The 25,645-nt window shown below is 41.3% G+C and overlaps 1 protein-coding gene across 8 annotated transcripts in view; it reads right to left on the bottom strand.

Annotated features, from left to right (window-relative positions):
* ARNT2 (aryl hydrocarbon receptor nuclear translocator 2) overlaps positions 1-25,645 on the bottom strand; it is a 107,435-nt gene that overhangs the window by 31,510 nt on the left and 50,280 nt on the right. For all 8 annotated transcript variants that reach the window (XM_083851288.1, XM_083851291.1, XM_083851287.1 and 5 more), the window contains 6 exons: positions 17,164-17,266; positions 14,436-14,501; positions 13,897-13,982; positions 5,029-5,105; positions 2,819-2,953; positions 1,871-1,945 (listed from right to left, as the gene is read on the bottom strand). In XM_083851288.1, the coding sequence (XP_083707414.1) occupies positions 1,871-1,945; positions 2,819-2,953; positions 5,029-5,105; positions 13,897-13,982; positions 14,436-14,501; positions 17,164-17,266 (542 nt within the window). The remainder of the gene's footprint in view (positions 1-1,870; positions 1,946-2,818; positions 2,954-5,028; positions 5,106-13,896; positions 13,983-14,435; positions 14,502-17,163; positions 17,267-25,645) is intronic.

Raw genomic sequence — 25,645 nt, 5'->3', positions numbered from 1 at the left:
TGGAAGTCCCCGATCCAGCAAATCGTTTATGGACATGCCCAGTACTGAGCAGCGACAGCCAAGTCCCCAGCAACTGACTTCAGGGAAACAGCAGCAGCGCCCTATGGCCCAAGTGCACTCAGTGAGCACCGAGTCATTAACTGGCATGTTAGTCAGTGAGCCTTCCTGAGCCCCAGGCAGCACTCAGACAATCACTTCAGAGACAGATATCTGACATGGTACTATCCAGCAGCATTCTGTCACTGTCTCTTGCATGAATTAGTGAAATCAATCATTTGGGCTTTAGTGAAAAACAGCATACGCATTCTCGCTGCTTTTCTTGCACCACTGGTGCCATCAGGCACGGGCTCGGGGAGCTGAGCCATCTGAAAGCTAGTCCTACGCAAAATTGAGTGGGCCTTTGGGTAGCCCACCAGGCAAGGCCATCTGTGACAGTATCAGGACAGTAGGAAGGGCAGGGAGGAGGTCAGGGAGGACAGAAAAGGGGTGGTAGGACCTGACTCCTGGTAACAGGATGCCACCACGTAGGTGTAGCTGCAGCATCACATCCATGTGAAGGTAGGGCAGAGAAGATGACTGGGTGTGGTAAGATATTTCAAGCATCCAGCTCTCAGATGCTCCTGCCTGTGAATCAACACCTTAGAGTTAAAAGGCCTTTAGCTGCTGTTTGAATTTGATCCTTTCAAAGGCCACAAAGGCCACACGGATGCCGAGTGCTCACACATTTGTCCAGTTGAGGGTGGTGGTGATGGTGAGAAATAGCTCAGGAGCACTGGTATCTTCCACTATACCAAACTTAAGACCATAAGCTGAGTTTCACAATCCACGGAAACGGAACGCCATTCTGTTATTCTTCCCCAGAGAAGTTTTTTCATGCTCCATTTTTGCATGCCATGCCTGAGTAAATAGTTTCGTTTTAAAAACCACTTCATTTCCATGCTTCACAGCTGAAAACACAACATCTAGCACAAGATGGATCAACAAACTTTGGCTGAGCTATAGGTTGTTGTCAGAAAATCTGGAACCACTTACATCATCTGGATCTCAGTAATCAGCTAAACACGATACACAACTCGTTCTAGTGCACGGAGGGAAGGCACTGCAAAGACCAGCAGTGAGCAGAGGTCTTGGGGAAAACACTCCTACTGTACGTCCCAGATCAATTTGAAACAACAAGTGTTACAATGGAATAAATGCCTCTGTTGATGTAAAGTGGTGTAACTCCCATAAAGGATATGAAGCGTATTATCTACGCAAGCAGAGAATTTACGTCACAAACTATATGCAGGTTTAATTTTGAAAATCATTGAGTTTCAGCTAAACCTGTTCTCACTGAAGCCGCTGGAAGAGCCTCGGGAGGAAGAGAGTCAGGTCCACTGCTGAGCAAATTTAACAATGCCAAACTGTATCTGTGAGTATGTATCTATACATTGCTTTTATATTCCCCTGTTAAAAAATCCACAGTATTACAAATTAATGTAATTACTTTCAAATCAACAGCCCACCTTGTTGAAGATAAATAATTTTGGTTACCACTTAACACAGGGGGATCTATACAGGCATCTCTGAAGTGAAAGGACAGCTCTAACTGTGCAGCAAACACTTGGTTAACTCTTTGTAAAAAGAAAACAAAATATATAACAAGGTGATTTATTTCTGAAAACAGAGCCAACAGATGCTGAGCTTAAGCTACTGTTTATGCAGCTTTACTGACTGCCTTAACTGATTAACAGGCTGTTTCATATCTTGCCAGTTCTTCCCCTGGATAACAGAAAAATACCTTGAAATGTAAAATAAAAGCTATTTCTCTGAATGAAATAGTAATAAATAAATAAGTCAATGGCAAAAGAAAATGAACAGGATGCAGCACCTGTTGGAAACTCTCTCTCAAATGGCTTTGATCTTCAGGATGGCAGAATTCTAAAATGTCTTTCCCCAGAAGATCCTAGAATAAAACAAAGCTGTGTAAAAGACCCAAACCACAACACAAATCCATGGGCAGATCTGTAAGTAATCCCTAGAGCCACTAGATCCATCATCCTCAAAGGGACTACTCAATTAATCAAAGATGAACATAAAAGCAAGGTTTATAGGCATCATGTCCTGCATTGTATTTGCCCTGCTGCACAGACACATTCATTTGCAAACATATATTAAGTGATTTTTTTTTAAATACCTGTGAAACAGTGTCTTGAAGAGACTGACATCCTCTACAAAAATACATTCTATGGCACTATTTTTTGTAAAAACAGTCATTATAAAGCTACCTAAAATCAAAATAGATGGAAAAACAAATTAGCAAGAAATGACTTTTGCCTGTAAATTGCAACTGCTGAGTTATCTGAGGGAGGGCTGTGGCAGTCAGAAGCTCATTTATTATTCTCCTCAGTTCAATTACTAGCTTCCTACTCAGAGGAACAGATGTAAGCCTAAAGGAAAGTAGATGCCATAAATGATCTTCTCTTACTTTACAAGAGTCTAGCAGAAGTTAAGATTTACAGAGCTAAAACTCTCTCCAAGCATTGTTAAACTTTCTGTCACAGCATGTCTTCATTGGCTAGCCGTGCAAGATTTAAAGCATCTTGCCATTTGGATTTTAATCAGATCTAAAAGGGATAAGAAGATATCCCCCATACAAAGGGGAAAACCAAATTTTACAGAAGCAGAGACAGCAAAGAAAAATGAACATCATTTATTTCGCAACATATGAATCGTCAGCTACAAATATTTCATGTTTTGCTGCTTTCGTTTTTAATGTGCAAACAGAGTTCTCTTTATCAGGTCTAACCAGTCTCCGCATTGACAGCGGCTCACTGACCTGGGGCTGGTAGCCAATGACGCTGATGCACCTGGGGTCGACGAACGTGATGACTCCATCAGAGTTGTGCCTCGACAAAAACTCAGTTGGGACCGACATGCCATTCATGTCCATGCACACCGGAGAGCTGGTTACCTACGACCAACCAAGTCCACAGCATTTAGTTCACAGAACAGCAACCTGAACTCAAATTTGATAACAAAGCTAAAAAACAAAATCTGTTGGCAGACTACTAACTACTGAGAAAGTCATATATAAAACAACAGCATGGGTGTATGACATAGAACTGCCTTTATGCTACTTTGCAGTGCAATTATCTCACCCCACGGCACTTTCCTAGGCTTAAGAGCACAGCAGGAAAACAAATACATCAGAAGTTCCCAATAAGGAAGGAAACAGTAAGGATAGAATACGAATGGATTCATCTCACTGTGTGGGACCACACTGAAGTTAGGCATCTTGGTTCCTGCGCTTGCCGACCAAGAACGAGATCCTCCCCAAGGACAAGTCAAGCCAGCCATTTTAGGATGGGAAGGTCACTCTTTAGAAGAGGCCAACTCATTATCTGTAAATGGATCTAAGACTAGCTCAGACTAAGCATTCAACTTTCAGATAACCGCAGTCAGGTGAGATGAGCCTCACCTGAAACTCCCAGACAACCTGACCAAGTTTTCCACAGGCTGCTGTAGGTTATGCTGTTAGACCAGCAAGGGGCTGCTAGCAATGGAGAGACACAGTTCTCCTGTAAACGCTCCCCAAAGCTCATCAGACAGAATGAAGCACTTCCAGCTCTCTGCCTGAAACCTGTGCAATCAGGCCACTTCGTTTCCATTTGTTCCTGCTGGGGCTACAAATGAGACTATTGTTTTTCTTATAACTTCCAGAGCCAACGAGGCTAACAAGGTGCCAACGCACAAGGAACAAAATCTCATTTTTTGCCGTCTTGTTGCAGACTTGCCAGTTAACTGTATGCAAGATTTCAATTTACTGTTACAGAGCACAGCTTTTCATTCACCTTAACTCCTTTGCGATTAAACCCATCCCCGGAGCCTCCTCTTGCCCTCCCTCCCATAGCCCTGCTGGCTTCTGTAATCTAACAGATGTTTTGACACTCCACATGTTACTAATGCAATTTTCTCGGAAATAGTTTTTCTTTGGCAGCTCTAACATACGAATCCCCATAACTTCCTTCTCTCCATTAGTGGAATATATTACCCCTGATTATAAAAGTATGATTAACTTCAAAAACATCGTGCAATACTTTTGTAGGTCTGCCATCACAACAGAGACACACTCTGCTGAAGTGCTGACGTTGCCAGTAACGTGGAGGCTGTGCGCCTCGACTAAGGCAGGCTTGGCACCTGTGCTCTACGAAAGGGTCCCTTCTACCCTGCAAGGAGGAGTGATGCCATCCTAGCATATGGCAACGAGTGCAGGCCAACAAGGGATCATGCAGGAGGCTCAAACACATTCGCTCATGGCAGAATTCCCACGCTGCAAAGCTAAAAACTAGCTTTCCTGCTATGGTGAAGGAGATTCACTGCAACTGCTCCAGATCCAGCTCAGAACTCTCACCAGCAATGGGCAAAGGAAGAAAATATAACACATCGGTTGCAACAGTCAGGACAAAAAGGCAGTAAAACTTTATTCTCACAGTTCCCTCAGCTGGCATCACCTCTGAATGCAAAATACAACAGATGTTGAGAAAAAAAGCCATTAGATGTTAAGTGCTTCTTGACTGCCTTATCTTTACCATTCTCAAAATAACTCCTGCAATTACCTTCCTTCAAGTAATTGATTAACCAGAAAGAGAGGGCAGGTGAGAGAACAGCAGGGAGCAGACTGCTGTTTTTGGGAGCCACTTAAACCTACCATCTGCAGCACCTGTACTCCCATGGTTCTCATCACCCACAGCATTGCAGCCCCACGCACCCTACAGAACAGCAGGTCTACATGTGCTCATGTTCCTGGAGCATCTTTGTTGCTGTTGTTGGGTTAAACATACGTTTACCAAAATCACGTTGTCACTGCTCTGTCGATGTATTCTAAGCAAGCCACGGACTGCACACAGACATCAAGGCACTTTATGCTTTGGAAGCATATTAAAAGCTATCGTCAAGAACCAGAACTTTGTGAAAATCCTTTACACCTAAACCACAACACTGATTAAGTGTTCAGAAGTAGTTTACATAAGGAAAGACTGGCATTACCTGAAGCCTTCCTATTGCCACGAGGCAGTATTTACTACCTTGTCCCACATCAGCGTCTTCTTCTGGTATTGTCATTCCTAAAGTAAAAAATAACAAATACTGTTATAATTAGGAAACTGGGATGAGCAGAGATGCTGCTGGCCTGGTTCTGTGCTATTCTAGATGCTCTGAATCATACCAAGTGACCTTATCACCTTCTCTAGGATTCAGACATTATCTCTGGGTTCAGATCAGATGATCCTTCTCAGTTGTGCTCGATCCTACACATCTCAAATGCAAATACAGCAAATACTGCAGCAATATTTCAGCTGCTGAAGAGAAAGCAGGTACCAAAAACTCCATGCCGCACTGAGATGGGCAACAACATTTCCATGAGTACTGCTCCGCAGCATGTTACTGGAACCATGTTGTCATTTAATATGGTCAGTCACCGCACACTGCATTCCGTTTTCTTTGTGAATAATCTTTTATCAACAGCCTTAAAAACAAGGCACAGCCTAGATTATTCATGACCTTCGTGCTCACATTTAACAGCCGGTTTTACTTTTTTCTATAATGGACTAAATCTGGGTCGTTACGTTGAAAGACTGAAAAAATGCGGATGCTTAGCTAACAGTGCATGCCTCAGTTGTGTAACAGGAGTAACTACTATAAACACAGGAATAATTTCAAAACATACATGTGTACTGTTTTCCATCTCAGTGTTTCACAAATAGGAACACTCAGATTAGCTCTGTTTGCTCACTAGCTGGCTAAACTTTTAGTAAGGCTATTTCCCAACTCAAGTTTTGAGATACCAGTTTCCTATGAAGGATTTGAAAAAAACATCTCCCCATAATGACACTGATGACTTACTTTATGTGATTTGCAAGCTCTTTCACAAGACTTTTCAAGGAATTCAGTCACAACAGGCAGTGAATCATTTAAGATGCATTTTTGGCTTTAATGAGATTCATCGATGAAATCAATTGCAAAGCAGTTACCAATTATGAAACAACAGCCACCTTATTCTCAAAATTTATAATTCCCCACATAGGTTAATCTTTGGACCATGCAGAGGATGATGGCATACAACTGTTTAAAATGATGCCTCTGAAAAATGGCAATAAATGCTAGTAAAGGAACTGAATGAAGGAGTTTCTGAATGATGTATTTTGTATCAAAAGAATTCAACCCTATCTATCAATTTCTAAATATCATTCTACAGGTATTTTTCAGTTCTTACTGTGCTATACAACAAAACAAAATATGGAAAGTATGGATGAAAACATGTTTTTGCATATATATTTATCATGATCACAAACTTTATTTGCAACAAAATTCACAGTTTTGGGGGCTGACCTCATTTGCAGCCACCAACAGCTAACTACGATACTTCCAAAAGGGATCTCAAGAGGCTTACAAAGGAAACGCACTATTGTCCCTTCTAACAAGTGGGAAATTGAAGCACAGTAAGAAATTTCAATGTCACAGAAGAGAACTGAAAAAAAGGCAGAAATCCTTTGTCTTTTACCCAATGATATTACTATCCATAGATAAAAATTTGGCCCTAAATTTAGCTTCTAAACCTACGCAATATCCCTCAACAAAAGTTAGGGAACTTGCTTTGAAATATTTTCTTAGGAGTTGTGCAAAAAGATCAAGATGGCAATATTTGACCTCAGGAATACACTTCAAGAAATCAGTCACTAAACACAGCAGTTAAAAGTAACACCGGGCAGAATCCTATTATTTTTCAATTTTGTGCTTCTGACCAAGTACCTCCACTGAACCACGGCTTCACCTGACTGGGGCCATGTAAAACATCCTTGAAGCGAAGACAGGCTGCACAGACACCTCCTGCGGGACTGCGCTGTGCTGCCCGCAGTTTATCGGGTCCTTAATCGGGTCCTTCGGGCAGCTAAATCACAAAGCATTGCTTTGACGTTTCACACACCGCTATTCCAGTCTCTCTTTCTTCACCCACAAGGCAAACCATGAAAAAGCCTCCAAACATAAGCCCCACGCTCTGAGGGAGTAGCGTATCACCAAGTGCACAAACCACCGACGTGAAACCACAGCTAAGAGAGTCGGATTACAGAATTATTTTGTTTTTCTTCCTTGCTGTGTTTACAGAGTTATTTCTTCAACACAAGGCCTAGTAATTAACTAATGACAGCTCCAATATGCAAAAGAACTGAATTTGGCTGCCTCTTAAGAAAAAAGAAGAGAAGATTGTCCTGAAAAAGCAGCATCAAACACAGCAACTAAAAATCCTGTCCACTTAAGACAGGATTTTGGCAGACACATGGCTGCTTGATCACATACATGTGGTGGGTAGGGAAGGCTGAGCTGCTGAACCTAAACGCAGACTCCTCCACGTGACCAATTTTCTTTTTAAATAGGTGTAAAATGGTTAACTGAGGATTGTATAACGCAGTTTGCAAAGGGAATCCGACTCTGTTTCATCCTACAGAGCTGTGAGTGGAGGGGTGAACCGAGAGCATGACAAATTAAATGATGTGGCAGAAGGAACACGAGGATGCTGACTTTGATGTGAAAGGAATGCAGCAGCGTACAAAACAACCACACAAAGAAAAAAAATTGGAGAAACAGGAGAGGGCTGTAACACTTTGGCTGGAAGACTGCAGCAGGGACTGCACGCCTCTGGGGACATCGCTCAGCCCTGAGCTCCACACCAGGGAAAATCCGTAAGTTCAACTGTCAGCCAAAAACCCAAACATCCTAAAAGCCAGCGCCTGAAGTAACGGCGGTTACGCTCAGACAGCTCGGTAGCAGAGGTCTGATTTCACTGATGGTGGGTGACTCGAGATCCTGCCACCTCCAGAGGATTTTCCTGGGGGATGCTTGGGACTTCTGAGAAGTAGGCCACTTAAACACAGAGAAGCGTGTTCTTAAGGAAGAAATTTTAGACCTCCTGATTGGAGAATCTTAACCAAAAAATCTCTTTTAAATGGAGTTTTCCATTTGGAGAGGACGATTTTGAAGTATGTTCCTGTGTCCAACAGCAGTTTCAGTCACTTCCTTAGTGGCACAGTGCATTGAAATGACAGCAAGGACACCCAGCTGGACGGCTTCCACTTTGCACAATCCTTTTTCTGCAGCTTTCAACAGCACTTTCCTTTTTAGGAACTTTGTACAGGCTTGCTACTGCCCAAATAAACTCAAAGCAACATAAACAATCTCCAAAATTAAACCAAGCTAAGAAACACCATTTCTGATGGATCTCAGTGCTGGCAAGGGAAGGTGTTGATCTAAACTTCACCTTTTGTTAGTGTTTTTTTTTTTTCTTTTTCTTTTTTTCAAGATGGAGTATATTTGGTCTCCATAACACACTGGAAAAGTTATTAGTTGGTTTATCCCACAAGACACACTATGAATAAAAAACAACCTGGCTGGAATTAATCAATACACGACCCAGTAAAGTACTGGCATTTCTCTAGAAGTGCCCAGGGCAAAAATATGCCAAAATGACTGTCCACTTGTCTGCAGTGTAGGGGCTGTTACTGATAGCACTCCACAGATGGAAGTTATTGTCTTAAGACAGACTTTGTTACGACAGGTTTGTGCAGCTCTTAACAAAATGTAACATTGCTCTTTAAGTTCATCAAGCACCATCAGCACCACCAGAAAAGTTCCAAAAGCATGCAGGAGAGCGGCCATGCTGCTGACCTTTAGAAGACATGAACAAAATAAACATACATCAGTTATTCACATTCTTTACATGTAACCCTGACAGAGGCTTTATTTCTCAACACCAAGTATATGCTCCCCTCGAATAATAAATATAGTGTGATGCTTGTTCAAGTTAATATCAACATTTTACAAAGCTAAGCCTGCAACTGAGCATCACAAATAGAACACTGTGCTGTTAGAGGTTATATTTAATTTCCAAGTGTCCTGTGTGCCAGCAAACAGTTTCCCACAGGGTAATGGCATGTGTTTATGTGGACATAAGGAACTTTTTAGTTTTCCCATTGAGCTTCCAGTTGGCTCTAACAACAGAAAAAAACTTCATTTTCTGCCTTCTTTCTCTGTCCTTCTGCCCCATACTTTCTGCGAGACACAGAACTGTGTTAGTGGATTTGTGGTTTCACTTCACTACACTCAAAAATAAATCATTTATGAGTATTTAGAAAGATGTAAGTGAGTGCCCAGTGATCTCTAGCAATCCCCTATAAATGCCTATCTCCATCAGAACCATTACTGATAGAGTTATACGCCTGTGCGTGAAACTGCACTGCATGAGATTATTTCTCATACACAACAGTGGAAACTGTGGATATTTACAGCATACCAAAGAAAATGATTGTGAAAATCCCACTAAAAGCTGAGGTTCGTTTTTTAAAAAACAAAGCAAAACCCAGAACTTTAAAATGACAGCAGTGCAAAGAATATTCAAGCAACTATTTTGTTTTGTATTGGAAGAGGGAGTACTCTACACAAACGTCCAGATTCCAGCCAAAATTTTAAAATAACCTAACAGCTTTGGCATGCTGTGGTTAAGACGTTACCGTAAGTCTGACTTGGAAGACCAAACTGTTTCTTTTTTAAGATAAAAAACTAAGGAGGAAAAAAGAGGAAGATTTCAACATTATTTGAATTCAACATTATTCTGGGACTTTTTATTTGAAGCTTTTGAAATAAGGATCTATCTAAGCCTTTTCTTCACAATGTTTTCTTCTGCAGGTCCTGTTTTTGATTTACAGAAAACTAACAACATCTTGACAGACTGTATCTTCTCTCTCCACCAAATATTTTCCATCAATTGTTACGGCATGAAAATAAACTATTAGGAAAATATCATATGGACTACATAAGATTAATTTCCTTTCAGGAATAAGATGCTCTGGGAGGAAAAATTTGTAAAGTAAGTACTTGCTTAAGTTTAAAACCGAACAACCAGGAAAGGGTCAGCACTTCTCAGTTTCGTGACTGGTTATGAGCTTGAAGCATTCTCTGGGCTAAGAATCACACGGTCTTCTAGCTGGGCTGCCTCATGGGAAACAGGGGGACAAAGCCTGGAGTTGGTACACAGCCAGTTTCAAACAAGGGGGCTTTTCATCTCATTCAAAATAATGCAACACTGCACTGTCGTTACTTATTCTAACATACACTCCATGTAAGAAATGAACACCATAACAGGTTGTAATGTTGATCTGGAAGATCTGAATCCCCTCACTTCCACACAAAACTTATCCCGATGCAGAGTCTATCTGAGGTCAACTTAAAATTTGTGAGCGTATGGGTGTGCAGGTGTCATACGCCAGGGTTTGTACGTGCACTTAAAGCTTTACCCTTCTGCTGCAGACACAAAGGACAATGAACAGACCAGGAAAACACGCAGCCTGAGCAGAGCCACCCCTCCAAGCAGCTGTCTTCCCTCTGTGGTTCACTCAACCAAAGGCAAACCCCACGGGATTAAGGGAACAGCCAAAGAGCACCTTCTGCAGGGGAATGCACAGGGAGCACAGCCCGCAGCTCTCCTTGGTCTGCTCTGCTAGGAAGGAGGCAGGTGCTGCCCACGGGTCCTGCCTGCTCTCTGCGCACTTCTGAGAGGAGGATGAGGTATGATGCTTCCTCTGTTTTCTCTTCCATCCATCATACAGTGAAAAAGGCACTACGGGCAGCCTGCCAATAAGTAAGTGAGCCTTGCTGCTCCATAAAGGTGAGAAAAAAAAGAAAAAAAGGCTAGACGGGCAGAAGTGATCTCACACTGACCACAGACATGAGACAAAACAGAATTTGCTTTCTGTTTTAGAACTCTGAAAAAACAAGCCCGATCCTTAAAACATGCCACCACACTGATGACAGCTGTTTATAGTTCATTTGTTTTCATGTTTAAAATATTCAAATTACCTGAGCGATTTAGCATAGATTACTCATAGCAGCAACTGTCAAACCTTTGACCAGCTGGTCTATCACATTAACACTGATGGTGCAGCAGTTCTTGTCTTGGCATTTCTGCATCACTACTGCTTGTGTGGGACTGAAAAAGAATTAACACATTGGCGACGGACATTGCAATACAACCCAGAAAGAGAAAATACTGGGTGCTAAACAAATTTAATGAAGTGCAGATTAGGTAAATTTGCTAAATATTTGCTACTTTCTTTATGAAGTATGCCTTATGTCTTAGTTGCATAACGCACATGCCACATTGCATACTGTGAAAGAAGAAGATACAGAGTTTATATTGGAGTGTCCACTTGGCAATTGAAAAATAAGTGAAAATGATACTTTCTACAGCTAATTTTTAAAACTGCTGACATTTGGCACAAACACATTTATTCCCGTGAATGCAGAGATGATGAAAAGGCCAGGGGCTTGTTAATTGCTACCTGACTTGAAAAAAAGTAATTTTATTACAGGGTGGAAAAGCTTTAGCAAATTCGATTACTTGTGCAGTTATTTCATTTGCTTTGCACATTATGGTTGAATTACCGCTGGAAATGAGAACAAATGTAGTAATGTTGCCACTGATTTACCCAAATATACTGGAAGCCAATTCAGCCTTTAGATATTCCCGTTCAGCTCCTAAAGACACCGTATACATGATAATCACCAATACAAACTGGGTAAGACTTGGGGGTGAGGGCAAATAAACAGTCATGAAAGATGTCTCGATTCTGTACTATATGCCCTGAAAAAGGCACTGAGGCATGACTGTGACGAGTAACAATCTGGATGGTAACATAAAAGAACACTGAAATTCCACATATGGCTCTTAAAAAGACTAGAACATCCCTTAGGACTGTGCTACAGTTTGGAGGCATTAACATTGTGGAGGAGCACTGGGATATCATAGGGGAAGCACCACGGGATTTTGAGGAGAGGAGTAATAGAAATGGGATGAAATTCAACATTGCTAAATGCATAAGCATGCACTTGGGGACCAATAACTGCCACAGACAGCAATAGAAACTGGATGAAACTTCGTATTACGAAATCAGAAGATCACACAATTCACAGCTATTTTTGTTATAAACTGGAAGATCTTGAGTGACAACAACTGAGGAAAAGACAGTCTGGTATATATATTAGGTGACTTAAGATGCCAACAGGATGCACCATATAAAAGAGAAACAGACCATATCATATACTGCCAGTCAGGACAGGAAATACCCTTTTCATTATATATCACTGCAGTATCATCTGGAACAAGACTCTATAGCTCTGGTGACCCACATTTTGAAGAGTGAAGTTAAAATGTGAGTAAGTGCAAAGAAAAGAGTACATAGTAAGAGTGGAGATTAGAAGTGGGATGGTTTAACCGAGCAAAGTAAAAGCTGACAGGATATGAATTCCTTCTCGAAGTGCACCAGAACACTGGAGACAGAGACAAGAAAACTCCTGTTTGATCTTATGTGAAATATAGTCCAAGAATACACACTGGCATAATCTTCCCATAAACTATTGAAGATGAGACTGGAGAGGATGCTAAGCATGGGACAACTGTGTGGTTCTGGAGGAGCTGGAGTAGGGGAAAACACCTCACAGCCCTGAAGCATTAGGACTCTAAGGTTCCAATACTGTACAGGAAGCTTTTCATTTGAAATGAGCGAGGATCTCCAAGAAATCTCATTTGACCTGCACCTTTCTGAAGAGACATCCGATATATCACAGCTAAATTTACTTATGCTTGGGAATACCAACAGAAAGGTTGACCTCTTTGTGGAAGCAAACAAAAATGTTTCATTTTCATAGAGCAATTTACATACACTGTTCTGTTCACTCTTCTGGGATTGAAATGAAATTGGGACATTTTGACTTCTACATCACGCTGAAGTGTATTAAATCCTGTTAGCAATAAGAGCAGAGGTTTTCACTGTCTGCATTGTGGTCTGAACCAGCACAGATCACGTGTGATATAAATTAGCCCTGTTCTTGGCTGCAAAAGTTACAGACAATGTCACAAGCTTCAGTTCTGTACTATTTTAAACATGTATATTTGTTTGCGTGTACTTGTGTGCAAGACGAAAATCACTGGTAACTGAACTATTATATAACTTCTGAACTACAGTTCAGCAGGAAATCAACAAGAGGTTTACGCCTGTAATCTGCACACCAGTGTACAGACTCGGTGCAAACTACTTTTAGCATTCATCCCTGCATAAATGTGATTTATGCTTGTGGTATACAACCGCAAAAGGGCAGGACAACTCACGGCTTGATTCATGCCAGGTGCTGTCATATTGCAAACAGCGCTCTCTAACTACTGCAAATGCCAAGGTCAGCCAGCCCAGTTCATGATGATGTCTGGATGAACTCCATTGTCTCCTCTTTGAATTTTTCCAATGTAAATATTCCCATGTGCAACACTAAGCTACAGAAGGTAAACGTTTTCTCTGCAGTTCAAAGAAACACATCAAGACTTGTTTCTCAGAAAAACAGCCTTAATAGAGAACTTATCACAAACGCTGAACGTTCTTCACTTCCACCACCACTTTGAAGTGAAGACCTATGCACCGAAATTGAAATTACACATTTTCATATGTGGGTTCTTGCAACTTGGTACTTAAACATAAAAGCACTAGTTGGTGTTTTATAGAGGTACAAGCACTCTGTGTTCACCTGCTTAAAATCTGGCCATTTTTATGTGGGCTATCAGACTGAAAACTTTTGGTTTCAATTGCTGTGGTCCCACGTTAATGACAACTCCTACAGCACTCCATGGCAATAAACTTGAGAAGGGTTTCACAGGGAACAATGGGGAGATTCTGAGAGTGTAACAACTGCTGATTGCTTGATATCAAAAGCTTCTCAAGATCAGATAGAAACTGGCTCTCTACCAGCAAATGGATCCTGAGCCATGTTTCCAACTCCCTTTGCAGACAGTGCGCTGCATGCCACATACAAGGTACGCACCTGCTGGTGGCCATGCCTTGATATAGCCAGTGCAATGGACAACAGCATACTGTGCTTCGCCTTCTTTTACTGGGCCAAGGCCATTCCTAAATGAAAAGGAAACACAAAAACATCACATTGATTGACATGCATTATAGCTTTACATTTTAAAACTACTAATGATTTATCGTTAACTTTAAGTTATATTAGAAACAGCCAACCTAGAGTTTTGTACAACATCGGCTCTATTATAATGCTATTCAAACCTTACCTGTTTTCCACAATACTTCTCAGAGAAATATAATGAAACCTATTTCAGATATGGTGCTGGTTAAGACAAATAAATTGAGTGACTTGCTAACAGCTTGCAAAAAGATCCAGTGACTCTGCCATGGCTGAGCTGAGTGGCAAGCTCTCCTCCCCTGTGACCCAGGGCTACTTCACACTGTATGCTAACACAGATGTTTGTCCAGGTAGTACTCTTCAGCTGAGCATCAGACCAGTGGAAAAATGAGAGTGCTTATGGCAACTGACTGTTGCAGTAAATTAAGTAATAGTACCTGTATCTTTTTCTCATGGTGGTTATTCTGTTCAGAGGTAAATGATCCAGAGGAGCATTTCCACACCTAAAAGTAAATTCATATTTGAAAGGGCTCAAAAATGAACATAAATACCTGAGATGAAAATGCATTTTAAGATTTCTATTAGTATGCATAAATAGACCATAATGGATATTTATTTCTGACAGGAAGTCCCAGATACATGTTTTCTTAGAACTTGCGAGTTTCACAGCTCAAGCTTTTTGGGTATACTACAAATATTTTCTCTATGTTATAAAGAAAAATAAAGATTCCCTTCCAACCCCCCAAACCTAAGGACTATTTGAAACAGAAATTCCAAGAGTGGCTTAAGAATAGATACACTTCAAGATATAAATTACAAAAAGGGTGAAGACTAGACAAGAATATAAGTCAGGTCCCCACACACCGACACAAAAAAATCTCAGTGTATTAGTAGCTTTCTTGGACAGAGCATTACAACTGCCACACACCAGCTATAACATTGTTAGATATTAAACTAATCTTTGCAAGAATGGACTATTTATTACTGACAAGTAATTTTGTTTAACACTTGTTCCTGTATATTTTGTGGCATTTCTATGTGTAACTGCATAATTTTAACAGTCCGTTTGAAGCTAAGTAAATAGTTTGAAGGATTGAAACAGTTCATTTGCAGTTGACAAAAAGAACAATAACAATGAAAGAAGTAATCCCAAGGAAAGTTCACATTATTTGAGGATCATTCTTCTAACAAGGTTTTTATTTATTTATTTTTACCACTCACTGCCAATGAGAATGAATGAACAATTAAAGTAAGATTTAGAATTACAAAAACAATGGGACTATTGGAATGTCTAAAACTACTTTCATGCACTGGAGTTTCCAGAATCAGTGTTAAAAAATAACTGCAATTTGAATCGTTTTAAAAGCTGGGGAAAAACAGTAAACAGGACATTAGGCCTTCTTTGCACAAAAAAGTCCTCCTCACATGACTATTATGTGCAGCTTGGAGGAAGGCAAAGCAGTGTTCCAAGTGTCTCTCTGCCAGGCTGTATTTCTTTTCCCCGTGAAATTAGCAGTTAAATGTAGTAACACCACAGGATTCAGGCTGCTGTCTTTCAAAAGAGACAAGGCGCTGCCAACCAGCAGCATCTTGCCCATGCTGGCCAACCACAGCTGCTACGCCCAGAAATGTATCTCAAGACATCTCCTGGCTCCTCACCCTGTATCAGTCTTGCTAAATAACATCCAAAAGCCTAACTAGTCAGCTCTAACCATCCTTGGCACTGGCTGTGGGTTGCTGTCTCCTTGTTAGAGAAGAAAAGATGCTTACCAAATAGCAAATATCAGACTTAACGTCTCTAAAGAAATCTTTGTCTGAAGCCACCGTATTTTGTTTCCTAACAAGCTACAATAGAGAAAACTACAATTAACGTTACTTGAGAGGATGCGTGGATACTGGATTCAGAATTTCAGAATACTGGGTTCAGAATTTCAAAGGCCAAATACAGTTAAAATCAGCAGGAGCAGCAACCTCATATATTGCAGAGCACTGAGAAAAAAAGTAGGAGAACCGGTCTTCAGAGCATAGCCCTCATCCTTCAGTTTTGAAGTGTTCTCCTTGTCTGATGAACGCTACTGTTGAAATACACATTTCTTACTGCATCCTCCAACACTCGTTATTTGTTTAAATTATGGCCATTACCCTGCATATATCACTACAAAAAAGAGTGAAGTCTAAAGCACAGGGACTCTTTGCATGGACCGAGGATGCCAAGGCATAAAAGGAGCTACAGCTTTCAAGTCTGACGTTGCAGGCATGAAGTACACAAGCCCCTTACAAAGGCACCTAACAGCCATATATACTGACTCCTTGCATGACTGGAAGAATATCCACCACAGTTAACAGAAGCACATGGATCTGTTGTAACGTGTCAAGTATTTTGGTTTGTGTGTTCCATTCCATAACAAATTCTACATCATCTGTTCTCAGAGTACATATTGGATATAGGTTGCAGATGCAATTACATACTTCCCCCCCAACCACACAGAGAGGAAGTTATTGCAACAGCAATAGACATTTTATCCAGTTTGCACTACAATAAAAGTGTCCACAAAGCTCTAGTCAGAACCACTGGGCAGGCAGACCTCTTAGGAAGCCCAAGCAATACAGGAGAAGCTGGAAAATTGCAAAATAAAAATCCTCCAACAATTACTCATTTATCTAGAATCAACCAGCTGACATCTGGTTAATTCATACCAGGCTTAGGTTAATTCTTCCATAGCGGGCAAGTTTGCAGCTGAATTCCTGTTTGTCTTCAAGATTCTTCTAATATTATTGGTTTGTTGGAAAAATACACAGAGTTGGGCTTTCATTACACTTGCGAAAGCTCAGTTCCCAAAGTATTGATTCGAATAATTTGACCAGAAGAGACAATGGCTTACATTCCAGGGATGAAGTTGTCATGCAGTTCTCTGGGGAAAGCATACAACACCCCATACTGATAAAAATAACTGCAACACAAATGAGGTACTGCTTTGTCATTCATCATGAAGGAAAACAAGTTTCAGTTTTACTACAGTTACAAAAGTAAGCATTCTGGAAATTCTTAATAGGAATGTGTCATTACAGCTTCAGCTTTTAAACAAGGTCAAATAAGTGCAACACAATGTCTGGAGCCTATAATTTGAGAAGGGACTGTAACAGGAACATGGAGTGTATACATACCTCATCCTGCAAATGAAAGAGCGTCTCGATCCCATGCACATTCTCATTGAGGACTGCTGACCCTCTTTCTTTACCGTTCCAGTCTTCAAGTCCAGGATTCGTCCTAGAAAAGCCAGGGAGAGCAACTAACATTTAATACATAAATTGAATCCCATTTACTATAAAATGACAATAAGCTCATAAACTAAATGTCATTAGTCGCTGTGGGGGAAAAAAAAAGAAAAAACAAACAAACAAACAACAAAACAGCTTGATCCTGGTCTCACATTGGTTATATGCTTAACTAACGATTTCAGCAAAGCTGACTCTGAGTCACAAGAGTGATGGCTCTTTTCTTGACTGGCCCTAGACCAGCTTCCAAGCCAGGGTCAAATGTCTGGAAGCAGGGCAGGCAATTACAGCAAGAATGGCTTATTGACTTGATCTGCTTACTCTGCTCCTTACCAGAAGTGTGGATAAAGCAACAGGCATCATTTCTCTGGTGGCTGCTTCTCATTCCCTGTGCTCGTTTGTCTCTCCAGAATCCCCATCGTAACAACACCTCACACATACAGGCTTATAACGACGATAAGAAACATGTAACACCAAGTTTTTCTCCTTGGTGATGAGACACAAAATATGTCACAGCAGCACCTGTGGTACGGCCATTTCAGAGTTGATCAAAAACTGACACATCAGTATTTTTTGAAGTTAAATTTCAGCTGGATCCGTGAGATAATTGACTCACCACGACTCTGTGCAAGGTCCATGGCCGGACCCTGCTTATCTGTGTGAGCTGACCATGAAGCTCAGCCCCTTGCTCCATAAACACAGCAATGAGAAGAGGACAAACGGACGCAGAATTGAGCCGATGCTCCTACAGTAAACTGGGGGAGGTCTTCAGGAAAAAAACAACACAAAGGTAGCAAAGCAGTAGCATAACTTAATCTTTCCACACTCCTAAGACAAAGCAGAAGGCATTGAGTACTACAAAAAGCTTCAGATCAGTAATAGCAGGGTAAGGGTATCATCTAGGCTCCTACTGCTTATCAAAGAACTGACAAACCTCTATTTTGCATCTACAGCTCAGTCATTAACAGATGAATATAAAATGTTGTTTATTACAAAAATGGACTAGCAATGAATCACTGGCCCAGCTCCACAACGCTTCAGGGCTCCACACACCACTGAAGTGACAGTGGCCAAGAGAAATGCAGTGGAACAGCTGCTAGACAACTAAATTACAGCCACCAGTGCTGATGACACAGGCCATGAGCAAACCCACATGTTTATGGTGGGTACAGTACCTTTCAATTATTGAAATGATACAAGCCTATGACTTTAAAGCCTTTACTGTGATACGACAGTATCCAAATTTATAGAAATATAACCTACTCTGCCTGTACTAAATTGGAGAAATACAGAATATATTCAAAGTCTCCCTCACCAGACTTACTCAAAAGTCTCTGTCCAAAAATTAAGTTCTGAAACAACTCTACTGCCAACCATATGCATTTCAAAATTGCTTTAACTTTAAGTATTTACCTCCAACCAAGAATGGGAATAAAATCGGTACAAAACAGGTTAAAGATGCGCATATGTGCAGGACCCCACAGCTGTCCACATGAGCATGCGTGCTCAGTCAAACCATTAAAAGTGTTTTTCTCTTTGAATCCAATCACTTTGCCATACATGTAAATAAAAGAAGAGTTTTTTGTTGTGCACTTCAGTTTTTTCTTCATTTCTATACGAATTCTTAAAGTGATGTTAGTGAACAAAAAGCTGTGACTATAAACGTAACTCAAACAGCCACTGGAAATTTCGCAGTTTTTGTCAGGAAAGAGCATCTATAAATATACTTCAGAGCTACGTGGCTGCTAAGCTTAAAATTGCTGACACAAGTTCCTTTGGCAAGCCTGGAACCCCCAACAAGAAGTCATAGTTTTTAAGATTAACTTTTTGTTTAGCAATGCCTTAGAAGTATGTACCAGATAAAAAACAGCGGTCTAAATTTTGCCCTGACTTACAAAATAACTGCAGGGGGTGGGGGTGAGTCAGAAATATTTGATACATAGATATTATGACACAGCTCTCTCAGCAGTTTGTTTCAACAGCCTGCCATGTGTGCTGTAACAATATATCACCAATTTTGATAAAGAACATGCAATTTGTCTTACATATTGCTAGAAGTTTATGAACAAATTGTATTAAAAGGGTAAAGAATTATAGTTGAGTAGACCAAGGATAAAATTTTCAGTTTAGCTCAAACCAGTCTGCCAGTGCATCCCTGGAATAAGAGGGATTTCTTAAAACATGGCATAACAGGGCTCTCAATAAAGTTGGAGCTTTTAAATTCATAGTACCGGTGGTATCAGGTGTGCAGCGTGTCTGGTAGAGCAAACTGAGAAACAACCTGCTATGAGATTTACACACAACGAGTGTGGCCATGCTGCGCAGGGAAATATTCGTGACAACTTCTTACTGCTGTGAAAATCTGCAGCTGCAACAACACGACCTCACCTGGGCTCAAGGCAGGAGTCACAGCCGTGTCTCCTCCCCGGGCTCTTTGCCACTCCACGCCTGACTCTGGGAAGGGGACTCCACTCCTGCCAGCACGGAGTTGCAAAATCATCTGCTACCTGCTTTAATATCATCTGCAACTCACTGCAGCTGCTCACATGATGGACCTCAGTGGGTCCCACTCTGCAGGCAAGCAATCTAACATACATCACAACCTCGTGCCACACGTGCAGCTCAGTTCAAGGAGATGGTACATTCTGGTGATAGCTCTGTCACAGAACCATAAAATATTCGTATTTCTGTGTGTTCCTGTGTCTTCTACACTAGTAATGCCTCTGTAGTGATAAATGCTCATTTAGGTTTCTCCACGGGAAACCTGCATAAAGTACATCTGATGTAAAAGTTGGCAATTATATTCTCATTAATAGGAAATATTTTAGGATGCTCTGACAACTTCCTCTAACTGAACAGTGCGTACGTGCATTTTTTTCCCTTTCTTCTTCTAGTTTCTTAAGCAGAACAATTTCAACAGGGAAACACCATTCAGTGCCACCCCCAGCTGAATCCCCCATGAGCTTCCACATAAATTGGTAATTGCATGTAGTTCACTTTCACGTGAAACTTTTCCCCTCTCCAGCTTCAGACACAACCCTCAGACACAGCAAGCACAGGATGCATGTCTGTGACTGACACTGGTGCCTTGTTACCATTTACAGCAGCTGCACAATTCAGAGGAAACCAGAGTTTACTCTGCTGCAAAAGTGAAAGTGAATACATGACCGCAAGGCTTATTAAAACCAACACATAAATCACTCCAGTTGGTCTGGATATAATTGATAATTTATTGAAATCTACCCATTAGAGTCCACTTTCGGACAGCAGCATTGCTTAAACTGTAATGTACCCGTTGTCCTCTGAATCCACCACGCAATTCAGGAACCCGATCTCAGCTGTTGCTACAGGAAAGGGCTGTCAGAGGGGACCACATAGTTGAGGACAATGTGCAAGAGACTTATTATTTGGGTAAAATTAGAGAAGCTAAATAAAGCTCTTCCCACTGAAGAGAATAGTTAAGCAACCAATTCAAATAGCGAGGATGCATGCCAGGAGCGCTCCCTTTGTGTTATGCTGCAGCGTGTTTTCAAAGATGCTCTAAAAATGTTCTCGTAACAATCAAGGAGACAAAGGTTCAAATTGGCAGTAATAAGCCCCTTGTATGTGCAAGCAGTGAACGGATTATGCAGATACCTTCCCCTTTTGGACCTCCAATTGCTACTGTGAATGTTCAAATACCTTTTCTGTGCTTGCAATGCTTGAGATGAACCCAAGCCAAAGCCTGGCCTGAGCCTACCGGCATTCATGGGGTTTCAAATCTGGAAGTCTGGCTCAAATCCATCTTTACACAATAGCACCAGCCTGCCAGAAAATTTGTTCCTCCACATATAAGCACTGCGTGCTAGGGTTTATAGTCCGATTATCAAACACAGCCTGTTCTTTGTTAGTTTTTCAGTTCTATTTTTTTTTGGTGGATCCAAAACTCCATAGGCATCTACACCTAACTCTATCATAAATGCTTTCTCTGCTGGATTTCCAGTTCCTAAGAATCCCCCAGTCTGTAATTAGAAAGAAGGGCCCGTTACAGCCCGTTACATGAGTGTATTCTTCTGAAAAAAATTCCATGCAAGTTGCTTTGTCTGTTTCAAAAACTATCATATGGTACCCAGACCCAGGACTGGAGTTTGCAGCATGGAAATATCCTTCTTTTGCATCCAAAGGCTACTTCTACTTGCTTTCTTGGTTCAGAATAGGTTTGTTTTGGCCTCATGCACACCAGAATACTGTTGGCAAAGCTCATGATACAACTTTCCATCTTCCTCCAGCTCATGAGTAGATCACCTGCTGTCCTGCACAGAATCTTGGAGTTGATAAGGAAACAGTCTGAACTAATAGAAGGAGTCTCACATTGCCTTCAAAACAATAACCTTCAGCAACCCAGCAAACTTCATGCTGTAGAGGATAGTCTCTTGCCTTAGAAAGAACAAGCCGGATATTTCATAATTATTCTCTGCCACTGGATTGTCTACACACTTCTTTCCAGGCAAAATAAAATGAAGGTGAAACTAAGTTTGGTTTGGACAAGATAACAAAAGATGACTCTGTGTTCATCAAAAACACTCCACAGGCTACTCAGGGAAGAAAAACAGAACGCAGGAATACTGCACCAAAAAATTTTTATGAAAACTATAAACATCTTTATCTTACTACAAAAACAGAAAAAGCAAGACAGGGATGCAGGAAAACAAGAGGAAATAATGAAAATAAAATAGAAGTGATGGTCAAGGTACTGAAACTTCTGGATACAGATACAAACGTAAGCTGACCCGCAAACTGAAATGTCAGAAAACAAAAGCCTTATTCTGTGTTGATGCTCCCTGCTCGTATGAGAAGCCTTCAGAAAGCAGCAGCAGTGATATGGACTCTCAACTACTAGCTGCCAGCCCATCACACAGAAGCGCAACCCTGCAAATGAACTACTTATCATTTATGATTTTGTAGGGAGGAAGCATAGAAAAGACTTGGTCATCCAGGAGAGCCAGCATCACAGAGTGGTCTCTGTTACTGTATTTTGGTATAGGAAGGATGTGAAGATGTGAAGGCAGCAGCGGTGGTTGGAAGGCTGATTCTCCAACAACAGCCCAGCAGGTACAAGATGTTGTCCACTTGTCCACTGCTTGGGACAAACAACCAAGTTCCAGAAAACTAACGCTTTTTTTTCGCCCCCTCTCCATTACCAGTCTGCACATATCCACCAACTACTGCTGAAAATTCAGCTTTACACCAGCTGACAGAATTGTTCTTGAAAACAATAGATGCATTATGAATACATAAACAAAATACTGTCAATAAGCTTAGATAGCCTACAATTCATCAATTTATTTTAAATTACTCTTGCTAAACTCATGCCAGAGCAAAGTAATTATTTTGCATTAAATCAACAATTAAAAGAAAAAAAGACAATTTAAAAATGGATACCATTATAATAGTAAGAGATGCAGTTATGTCTCATGTTTAATGCATCTCAGCAAGTGTTTTAAGCTTTATTAAGTTTAATAAATAAACTTCCACCCTGTGGATCCCAATATAAAAAAAATTACAGATGATCTACAAATATGCTAAGAATCAAAATAGAAATACGAACACAATATGGGTGTTCTCCCTCCAGGAAATCATGTTCATAAAAACCAGAGGCCGCTTGCAATATACAAATAAAACAATATGCACTCAGATTGAGAAGAAACTGCCACAGCCCGGAAATATGCTGCTGGCCATCCAAGTACCTTCCAAAAAGAGAGCATTCCTTCAGCATCTCAACACCAAAATAGGAACTACATGGAGTGAACACGCTGAACAACACAATCCTAGTAAAACCGTACCCACGAAAAATGCCTCTTTGGCCCCTCATTGAAAGGGGAGCACAAACACGAGCAAGAAGAATAGCCTAAATATTTCAAAAATAGGTGCACTTATGACCATCAAAACTTCGTATTACAAACCAGGGACAGAACCACCTGACTGGCACCAGTTACAGCGTGCACCCAAAAGCCAACACTGATTTTACAGCATTCCTCTCACTCCCCTCAGAGGCTGCAGTGCAGATCTCACAGGCAGTACCTGCTAATCTGTTGTTTATTTTAACACCACTACTTCATAACGGTCTTTTAAACCTACCACAAAAACACCAATTCTTAATAGCACTTAAAATACACAAAGAAGTCACAAGGAACACACAGTTCTTGAAATAAAGCGCCTGATGAGGTTGTTTTTACAAAACACATTTGCTACCTCGTGATGCTTAACTCATTCACCAGATCGCCCTGCCATGAGCAACCCCAGCACGCTGGCACTGGCGTTCCTTAACACACTCACTTTCTCCTGAATCAGACGCAGCACCGCCACGCGGGACAGCTGCCAGGACTTGGAAGGATGCAGAACAGATGGGTTCCTACCAGACGGGAGGCTCTTCTCTTTCACGTGTCAGATTTATGTGAAGTATCGGAGCTGCGTTGTTGAGAGTGTACACATAGGTTTAATTCACGCGTGGAAAGTGGTTGAGGGTCTGGGTGCTGTTGGGGGCTGTTCTCCAGGCTGTCTCCCCTCTGGGTGCAGGAGTCCTTGGATTTTGCATGGAAAACAATCACAACCCCATGCACACCTCCTGCCCTTGCTTCCCAGCTGGTTTGGCTGCAGAGATGATGTGACTTTCCCACCAGAGACTTCACCCTACCTCCAAGGCTGTACAGCAATACACCATTTATACCTCTCTCTGCTGCCGTATAGGATTCCATGTCATGGTCCAACCCCTCCTGGGATCTTCAGGCATCCAAGAGGCTCAATACAAAGCAGCTTTAATCCTTAGGCTTTACCAAAAAGGATAGTGACAGCAGCACGCAGAGGTGGGCAAAGGAAATAAATGCTGCTTCCAGTGTCACCCCATGCCCCCTGTGGGACTGGGAGGGTTGGAGGTGGCACCTGGGTGGAACAGGGCATAGCAGGGCCAGGAGCATGGGACAAGACTCTGCTGGGTGACAACACGCAAAGCCAAATGGGGCACAAACGCCACTGACACAGCAGTGCTTCCAGCATTCAATAATTCTCAGCTATGCAGAGAAGGTGCATGTGGAATCTCGTAGCTAGGGACCTAGAGGAACAAGTCATAGCTCTTCCCTGCCTTTGTCCCATGTCCCACTTGCCATTTCACAAGGAAAACTGGACATATTGACAGACTGCATGTATGCAGGTCTTCTAGCATCGAGTCGGGATGTTGCTCGACTGCTCAACAGTGTGTGTTGTGCAGAGTAACCACGCCATGCAGAATAACCCCAGGCATCCAGAAGAATGAAGCCATAGGGATGATGATATGCCAACATCCCTTGAGAATATCACGCAAATGTTAAATCAGTCAGCCTTACACAGCCAGGAACAAAATCAGGGACCACAAAGGGCTTCCCAGCTGTCATTATTCTGCACTCACATCAACCAAGAAGATCATGGGATGGCATGGATAAAATGCGGTTGCTCTTGCTCTGAAGATGAGTGCCTTCCACACAAATGTTATGAAACTGCTTTAGCTCTCACAGGCATAAGGCTTCTCTGCTCTTGTGCACTTGTTTTATCACATAGCAATAAGCAGCACTGTATCCCACTTTACAAAGCATCACTAATATATCAATAAGCAAATACATCAGTATACAAAACAAATAACTAGCTGCAAGCATGTACTTCTTGTTAGCAGACGTTAAAGTAACATTCAAAGCAGATCCATACCCTTATTCCTATTTTAGAGATGAAAAAACTGAAGCAAAAGAGAATTATTTTCACTTGGTCAGCCAGAAGCAGGAGGTGCCGTCAGGATCAGGGCCTGAGTTCACAAAAGCAATACCAGTTATCACACACTGTAGATGTAGACAGTAATTCTCAGTAACATAATCTACAGTGATTCTCAGAAAGTCCATAAAGTCTCATGGCAACTTTGTGCTTATGGGGGCATAATCAGCTTATACGTGAAATGTACGACTACACTTCCAAAAAAAGACTAAAGACTGGGTGGCTGATTTATCTGTCTTTAAATCCAGTGATAAGCTCTTGGTGTACCAGTATAAAACCTGAAATGAATTAGCCCAAATGAGGAAAATAAACTGCACTTAAATTGAATACCCCACGTTCATGATGCTACTTAGAACCACAAAATGCTTTCTGTTGCTCATTTTTCCTTTTGCACTCATGAAAAAATTCCTGAACTACCTATCCTTAATGATGGATAATGTTCCATTTATAAATATAAGCCATCAAAGCTCATTTTTCTCACTGGTCTAGCTCCTCAGGGGGACTATTTGACCCTCTCTAGTGATATTAAGGTTTACATCATCTAATTGCAAAAGGCGTTGTATAAGCGTTAGAGTCAAGTTATGACATTCTTATAATA

This window comes from Anser anser (assembly GCF_964211835.1).
Source record: "Anser anser genome assembly, chromosome: 10".
Lineage (NCBI taxonomy): Eukaryota > Metazoa > Chordata > Aves > Anseriformes > Anatidae > Anser > Anser anser.
This window is presented reverse-complemented; position numbering and strand designations above follow the sequence as displayed.